Source organism: Alligator sinensis, unplaced genomic scaffold, assembly GCF_000455745.1.
Source record: "Alligator sinensis unplaced genomic scaffold, ASM45574v1 scaffold65_2, whole genome shotgun sequence".
In the NCBI taxonomy this organism is placed as follows: Eukaryota; Metazoa; Chordata; order Crocodylia; family Alligatoridae; genus Alligator; species Alligator sinensis.
In genome coordinates this window covers 2439332-2448393 of record NW_005842071.1, presented here as the reverse complement: position 1 = coordinate 2448393, position 9062 = coordinate 2439332, and the positions used below count along the sequence as shown (strand labels likewise).

The 9062-nt window shown below is 46.8% G+C and overlaps 1 protein-coding gene across 1 annotated transcript in view; it reads left to right on the top strand.

Annotated features, from left to right (window-relative positions):
* The window catches only part of LOC102369990 (ankyrin repeat domain-containing protein 62), a 128025-nt gene that overhangs the window by 98715 nt on the left and 20248 nt on the right, over window positions 1-9062 (top strand). Inside the window, 2 exon segments of the mRNA XM_025204161.1 lie at window positions 406-641; window positions 1642-1888. Of these exon segments, the coding sequence (XP_025059946.1) occupies window positions 406-641; window positions 1642-1888 (483 nt within the window).

The window sequence follows — 9062 nt, the reverse complement described above, 5'->3', positions numbered from 1 at the left end:
TGGCGGGGAGGGGGGGAGCTGGCCTGGCCATGGGTGGGCCAGGGCTCCATCCCCGCCTGCTCCCTACTCCCCCCACCTCGTCATTCTTGATGGGCAATTGGCTAGTTATATGCATAAGATCATAAGTTAATTGGAATTCTGGCACTAGCACTGGGGTTGGAGCTGCAATTATACTGCCATCTGTATACCGGATTTGATAAAGGCCTAATAAGGGATTTTCTTTCTAAGCTGAAGTCACTCTTTTGTGTAGTGATTTCAGATTCTTCCCTGCATTATTGTTGGCACTAAGGGATAGTAGTTACCTAGCTGAGTAAATTGATGTATTTAAGTTGGGGGTGAGAATCTGACCAAGAGGAAAATTCCTCTTTGCCTTTCAATTTATTAGGATAATATTATTTGCTTTAGACACAGGCAGCCTCCCAAGAGAAGTTAGAAAAAATAAGAGAAACTAATAATGCTTCCCTAAGAAACCAACTGGAGCACAGAATTAGAGATCTGGAATCTGAGCTTGGTAGAATGAAAAACACCCAGCAAGACAGCATTTTTCAAAAGGAGTCCACCCAGACAGAACTGGAAAGGTACAAAAACCTGTATGCGGAGGAAATAAAAATTAGAAAATGCCTAGCAAGTAAATTGGAAAGGTAAATCAAAACCTTTATTTTAAAACAAATGATAAACTGTTCCTTTTTTCCCCCTTTATTACATTTATCTCCTAAAACCCCTCACAGCTGGACCTACTCAATATGATGTGCATAAAGACTGGCCATTTGTAGAAGCAAATACATTTTCCAGTTAGTAAGGGGTAACTTCATTTAATAGTTTATATGTAATAGAAATATCCTTTATTTTTATAAAGTGTAATGTTTTTTCAATTTCAGTGAGCATGTCTTCTGGCTGTAGTAATTTCTTCTTTGTTCATGGGTAAGAAAGACATTGTGTTTCTTGTATTACAAGCCCAAATCCATATTTCAATGTATAAGTTGAGTTTTTAATAAATAGGCTTATCCTGTGAGGTAATGAGAAGCATTTTATCTCCCAGCACTTCCCAAGAGCAGCCTTCATTGAAAGGATGTATTGTCCAAAAGTTAGAGTGACTTGGGACATGCAGGATCTGTGTTTTTTCTAACAGCCAGGTTCTAGTTGAAAAATAATTATTTTGGAAATGTCTTGCGGCCTGCATTTTACAATCACAAAAAGTGTCTTCAAGCCTTGTCTATGAATTCCCACCCTGTTCCTGGGAGACTTCTTGTTGGACCTTGGGTAAGTGACTTAGCTATGTCTAGGCTACAAACTTACCATGCCTGGCAACACAACCCTTGAATATGCCACTGCTTTTGTTTTGGGATCTGGTACAAGCAAATTGTGAGGTGTGGCGGCCCCCTGCAGGATATGGCAAGTTTGTGGCATAGACATTGTCTTTATACTGCACACCTTGCCTGTGTGTAAAACAAGAATAATAGTAATTCCAACTCACCAGAGTTCTATGAGAAAAAATGCTTCAAAAGTCCTCAGATAATATTGTAATAGAAACCATATATGCGCCTATAAGATAGATTGCCACAGTGGTCAGATAATAAAATTCAGTTGTGGTGGTGCAAGAATTAACAAAAAAATGCTTCTATGCGTCTTAACTTTTCACAGAGCTAATGAGAGGCTAGCAGAAGCCAATGCAAAACTCCTCCATGAGCACCACAGGAGCAAGTCTTTAATTGCCAGCAACATGGTAAATGGAAGTCCTACCGCAAGTCCAGTTCTAGATACAGCTCAGCTTGGAAATCTTGGAAATAACTTAGCACTAAATAGAAGTCTTGGCATTGGAAGTAGTTTCATAAATCCAACTGGAAATTCATTATCTTCAAAAAACAGAGTGGAAGCTTCTTTGGCTAAGGTGAGCAATTCCAAATGTCATTCTTAACTCTATTTAGAGTACTTTGTAACACGACTGTCTTAGTTAGTATTATTAATGGACATTAATTGCAAATGTGAAAAGTTCCCAGTACTTTTAATCTAATTCTGTAAATGCTATGATGATTTTAAAAAATAATACACAAATGTATTATTTGTTTGGGAGGAAAAAATAAATTAGTACTTCTACTTACCGTGGGTTATAATATCATATTTACAAGTAAGCATTCACACAAGCCACAGAGTATCCGGCAATTAACATGTAAAAAGAAGGAAAAAAGAGTCTGAAGAGCATAGGAGACTGGTAGGGGGTGCACATCCCCCCTTCTGAAGGGGCTGGTGCCCCCCTGACGGCCAACACTGATACTGTTGGTAGGGCTGGTGCCCCCGCTGACAGGGCCACTGCTGCCAGCGGCTTCTGCGGGTGCCCCCCCCAGATTCAGGAAGCACCAGTCACTCACGCTAAAGGATATATATATTAGGAAACTCCTAGCACAGGGTCATGTTAAGCATTTCTGTACAGAGATCATTTGTTAGATAATAAAGATTATGAAGTCATCCAAAACTATCAGCCTTAATTTAAAAGAAGAATGCAAAAATTCTGCAGAAAAAGTTAATGGCACCTTCATAAAACTACTGTTGCACAAGTGGCTTGACCCATGAATACTGGATTTTGGGAACCCTGAAAAACAGAATGATGCATGATGGAATTTTTAAATTTTAGAATGCATATCACTAAAGAGAGATTTATACTATGCATAGTAAATATTTGGTTTAATAACCCCTCTAAGTTGTCTCTTTGGGCTCACTTAGTGTAGCATCTTATACATATCACATGTATTATTGCCTGGTTTCCTCTTCTTTTGAAATATGTATAGTGCAGAATTAAAGGTAAAACTAACTGTTCATCACTATTTGAAGAATGCGTTAGCTTAATATTATCAACCTCAGGAACATCAAAATAATAATGTTTAGATAATTTGAGTCTAGTTTTGTTCATAAAATACCTCTGTGTTTCCTTCTTTCAGTTAGGCTTTGTCCTCACTTCAGTCTTGCCTTCTGTCTGCCTTTTCTTCCCCCCCCCCCCCCCCCCATCTACTGCACCATTGTAGGGGTGTGCAAAATGGGCCCTATTCAATTCAGATTCAGCCCAAATCAGGGACAGTGATTCAATGCATTGATTTGGATCACTGCCCCCAATTCAATACTGATGAATCCAAATCTGAAGATTCAATGCTGATTCAGAGAATCAGTGATTCGGCCGTAGACACAGCTTTAAATGTTTTTTCTACATACCTCAAGGTACCAGGTGTGGCTCCTGAATGTTGCAATGCTTGGGTGGATGAAGCGTCCCACAGGAGCATGGAGAGGGCCCCCCACATGCTTGGCAGCAAACCAAGTTGACCAGAACTACTTCCAGTCCACTTCCAAGTTCGCCGGGGAGCATGCGGGGGCCCCTCCCATTTCCCCCCTGGCTCAGCGATCAGCCATGGGGGAACCCTAGGTGCCCCCCTAGATCCAGGAGGCAGAGCCAGGGGGCATGGGGGCCCCCCCGTGCTCTCCCCAGCGGACCCAGAAGTGCTTCTGGTCCACTTCCGGGTCTGCTGCTGAGCGCGCTGCGGAGCCCCCTGAGCTCCTGTGGGACACTCCATGCACCCCAGCATCACAGCGTTCACGAGCCACCTGGTACTTTGAGGTATGTAGAAAAAACATTTAAAGCTCTGTCTGTGTCCTAATCGCCAAATCTTTCTGAATCTCTCTGAATCGATTTGGAGGATTCTGATTCGATTTGGAGAGATTAAAGGGTATCCTAATTTGATTCGGATTTAGAGATTCAGCCAGCAAAAGAGGCCAAATCTCCGCTGAATCAAATGAGGGACTGAAGCTTCGTGCAGCCCTACACCAATGGTTGGAATGAGAAATATTTTATTGGTACAATGACAAATTCTTACTCTAGTGGTACATTAGACTCCATTTAAATCAGTACTGTTTTAAATACATGTGTTTACCTAAAAAAATGACAACAGGATATATGAATTAATTCATTGATGTGAGTTAATGAATAATGCAAAGGAGGTTCAGCATGTTAATCTGAAGTGAGGGCAGGGTGGCACCATATTGGCTAACTGGTTCAGAGATGCATGCAAGTTTGTAGGCAACCACCTACTTTTTCAGATACTAATGAGTAGCAGTGGCAGGTTGAGAGACAACATTCTTTACATAATTATGAGTATGCATTTCAGACAAAATAGGGGACGCGTGCTGATTGTAATTGAAGAACTGCAAGTAATATGCAGCATCACCACCCTGCCAGCTGGAAAAAAGGCAGGCATTACATTAAGAGAGGCCAAGACTACAAAAAGGGAAAAATACAGCAGAAAAAGGAAGGTGGAAATAGGATTCATATGGAGGAGAAAAGGAAGAATGGAAGAATATGAAAAGCAGGAGGAAGGAAATGGAGAACAGAAAATTATAGGAGGAACAAAAGGAAGAGGGAACAATGTTCCATTTAGAGAAAAACCATTACAGTTTAAAGGAAAATGGGTAAAAGTTGTGTGTCCTTTTTTAAGAAACAGAAAACGAGAGACACAGAAGGGAAAGAAAGTGGAAATGGAAATAGAGAAAGTGATGTAAGCAGGGAAAGGAAAGACATAGAAGACTTAGGTTAGTGATATTTTATAACTTACTAAATGTTGTAGTTTGTATATGTATATAAGATACAGGAAAGGATACAGGAAACACCAATGATAATTCTCTTCACAGTTCCTAACAGCGCACATCTTTGTGCTCATGCTATGTACACGTTCTTTCTTGCTGCTCTGCCAGTAATCTGCTTTGGGACATGACTTCCTTTTCCTTCCCTATTTCTCCATTGTGTATCATCACAAGATGATGTGGTATCAAAGCAGCACATGAGATTGAGATCTTCAAAAACAGCTATCAGACTTGACTTTAATCACTTCTTACCTAGAAAGAAGCGCTTACCTTTTCTAAGATTTTAACATTTTCTTCATAAAAGAATTATGGTAATTAAAACCAATTATCTGCCATACAAAAGAAAAAATCCTGACTGGCTTAAATGCAGCCACATAAGAGACTCGTAAGTGTCCATATTTACCTTTTAACAGCTGTCGCTGTTAAGATCTGAAAATAGTAACAATAATCTCAGAAGGTATATTTTCCCACTTTCCCCACTTTTCAGCTGCCAGCCCTTAAATCATTAAGAAAGCAAGTGCCTTCTGCAGCTGTGTGAATGTTCACAGTACTGTCAGGGATCATAGGTAGTAGGTTTAAAAATTATCATTAACTTCAATATGGTCAGTTATATTAAATCAATTTAGTATGCAGATCAGCTGTATATTTCATGAAAATATTTTTTTAAAAACTTATAAAGTAGATTTAATATTATTTTAGGTTATTTAGTTTCACTGAATTTATGACTTAAAGTTGATTAACTATATGTCAGCCTCAGATAAAATATCTACCGTTAAACAGTATGTGCTATGTGGTAATAAGGTTTCTGTAGTGAACCAGCACAATTGTTCATTTCCTAGGGAAGGGTTCTCCTTGAATTGGTCAGATTCCCCTAGGCCAGGGCTGTCTAATTTCTAAACCCCCAGGGGCTGTACCAGTGGGAGCCGCATGCTGCTCAGGCCACACTGGGTGAGCCACAAGCCTTACACCACAAATGCAACTCCTCCTTCCACCTAGGGTGTCCATGCATCCTGGTTTGGCTGGGACACTCCAAGATACTGTAGCCTGGTCCTGGCCAGTTGGTCATAAGTTCTGGGCTGGAGTCCAGCAGGGAGGCAGAGTGGCATGCTGCATCACGCAGGCAGCCGGGCAGGGGCACCACTGCTCCTGGAGTCCTGGAATCCTGCAGTGGAATCCTGGAGTGTCCCAGCCAAACCAGGACGCATGGCCACCCTACCTCCACCCCCACTGCTGCACCAGGTGACCTCCCCTGCCCCACTGCACCACATGGGTGTGATTTCCCCACCCCCACACAGCCCTGGACTAACCTTCAGCTCCCTGTGCCACATGCCAGACTACTCCACCCCTTGAGCCAGAGGCACGAAGCAGCAGATGGAGGAGAGAGGGAGAGCCCAGAGGCTCCAGCTCCTGTTATAGTCAGACTGATACAGAGAGAAGCAGCCAGATGAGAGGCTAGGGACCTCAACTTAAACCAGGGCTGGGCAAAATATGACCCATGGGCCAGATCTAGCCCACCAACTGATTGGATCCAGCCCATAGGCAGGTGCCCACCAGTTGATTCGACCTTGCCCACAGCTATCTTCACAGGGCTCCGCATGGGCCAAGTCCTGCCTGTTCCCTTCTAGAGCAGCCTGCGACATGCTCCCACCTGTACCCATGTCCACATTTACCAACGTCCCCGGGCCCAGCCAAAGCACACAGCTTCCCAGCTGCTCCTGGTACAGCTGCAGCCACTAGGGTACTGCTCAGCCCCCAGCCCCCTGCCACCTCCAGCAGTTTCTCCTCCTTTTCCTACTGCACCGCTCCAGGTAGCAGGTAGTGCAGGGAAACCATGGAGATGCAAGCAAGGCAGTACTTGGCCATCCAGGCAGGGGGAAGCTGTAGCCAGGCGGCTCCTGTCCCAGTGTGTGGGGCTCCAGCTCCCAGCTCCCTTTCACCCACTCTACCCTCCTGGCACAATGAGTAACAACCTGTGGGTGGCCAAGTGGGTGGAAGGCAGCTGGGATCTGAAACCCAGCCTGCTGGGGCAGGAGCTGCCCAGCTACAGCTTCCCCCCCCTGCCTGTCTGGGTGTGTGGTGTCCAGAGTGCACCCCATGACCACCGCCACTTCTTCATACTATCTGTTGCCTAAAGCAGTGCACCAGGAGCAGAAGGAGGAACTGCTGGAGGCAGGAGTTGCTAAGAAGTACCCAGGTGGCTGCAGCCACCCCAGATGGGGTACAGTCCTGCCAGAAAGCTGTAAGTATTGGCTGGAGCCAAAGCATTGGCAGATGTGGGTGGGAGCATGGTGTGGGTTGCCCGGGGCTGGAGCAAGTGGGGCTTGGCTCCATGTGGAGTGCTGTGGGGGCAGCTGCGGGCTGGAAGTTGGGGAGTGGACTACACCTGCATAGTAGCACTCGACTGAGCTCTGCTGCATACACCCTCTGACTCCCTCCCCCTGCCCCTAGCCAGTTCCTGGGACCTAGTCCATGGGTAGACCCCCACACACACATCCTCTCCTACCTTCACATACACACCCCCACACATATACCCCCCCCACAAACACACAATAAACAAAAGTAAGACTTTATTCTGAGCTATTATGTAATTGCCTCTATTTACAATACTCAAAAAAACATAACTCAGGACATAACCCATCCCCCCAGGGAGCCACGTGACCGGAGCCTCGCAAACAGGATGTGCAAACAGGCACGCTTGTCTGCCTGGCACATGAGCTAGCATGAAGTTTGCACACAAGAGTGAGCGGGAGGGCCCGAGGCCCTGCCCGTGTGCCCCCACCCTAGGGTAGGCAGTCCCAGCCACAGCCAGCCTCCCAGCAGCATGCCACAGATGAGCACACACCGCAACCCGAGGGTCCCCTTGGGGTCTGCAGTCACCCCCTCTGGTGCCTCAGAGGCCTCCACACAGATGGAGCCCCTGGTTCTCAGCTGCAGGGGTTGGCTGTCACTTTTTCAGGCTCTGGGGTCCGAGAGCATGGCCACCTCCCCTTGTGAGGTCTGCTCCCTTTTGGGGTCTCTGGCATGCCATCTGGAGGAGCTCCAGACTGCAGTCCAGAGACTACGTGCCATCAGGGACTGTGAGCAGGAGATCAACTCCTGTTGCCAGGCCCTTCTCCCCCAGGAGGCAGAGAGTCGACCACAGTCACCTTCCAGGACAAGGGAGGACACCAGGACCTCCCATCCTGTCCAGCCAAGGGGATGGACCAAGGTGGTCAAGGGCCCCAAGGCCTGCCACACCAAGGTCTACCCCCCCGCTGGAGCTTTGCAACAGGTATGAACCTCTTGCAGCCCCAGCAGAGCCTGCTAAGTTTCCAGCTCCTGAAGGCAACACAGGTTCAACTGCAGCTACCACCCTCGCTCTCCCCAAAACAAAACACAAAGTGTTTGTTGTGGGAGACTTCATCCTGAGCAGGACTGTGGGGGCAATCTGCCACCCTGACCCCTTGGCCTGGGAAGTTTGCTGCTTCCCAGGAGCCCATATCCAAGACATTATGGAGAAGATCCCTGACCTCCTCCAGCCCACTGACCACTACCCTATGCTCCTTATCCATGTGGGCACCAATGACATGGCTCAGAACCCTCCCAGTCGGGTCATGAAGTGCTCCAGGAATTTGGGAGCAGGGCTTAATGGGTTGGGGGTGCAGCTGGTGTTTTCCTTGATCCTTCTGGTTTGGGGCTATGGGCTGAGGAGGGAGAGAAGGATCCAGGTAGTGAACCAAAGACTGTGGCGTAGGTGTCATTGGGAAGGCTTTGGATTCCATGACCACAGCCTGCTCTTTGGTGAGAGAGGCAATGAACTGCTGGGAAGGGACAGCCTCCATCTCTCTCCACTGGGGAGGAGGCTCTTCTCAGCCAAACTGGCTGACCTGCTCCACCAGGCTTTAAACTAACCCCACTGGGGGACGAGGGGACTACCACCACTGCTGGCCCACTGAGCAACCCTTGCAAAACAAGCAGACCAAGGCACTTAAGGGAGCCCACCCCTGCCTCAGCCCTGGAGCAAGGTGTAGGCAAGGCAAGGGCCCCCAAGGAGGCACATGCATACCTGTACATGAATGCCAGGAGCTTGGGGAATGAACAGGAAGAACTTGTCCTCCTGCTCAACACAAACAATTACAATGTCATAGGGATAACAGAGACCTGGTGGGACTCCAACCATGACTGGACCACGGGTATAGACAGCTTTACCCTATACAGGAGGAATCAAGTGGACAAAAGGGGTGGGGGTGTATCTCTCTATGTCAAGGAAAGTTACGCATCCCTACAAGCCAACACTGGCACCCAGGGTGGCCAACTGGAGACCACCTGGGTTAAAATCCAGGGGGAACACAGCACAGGGGATACAATGGTGGGAGTCTACTATAGACCTCCCTCCCAGAATCAAGAGATTGACCAGGAGTTCACCAGGGAATTGGCTGAGGCCACATGCTCCTGGTCCATGG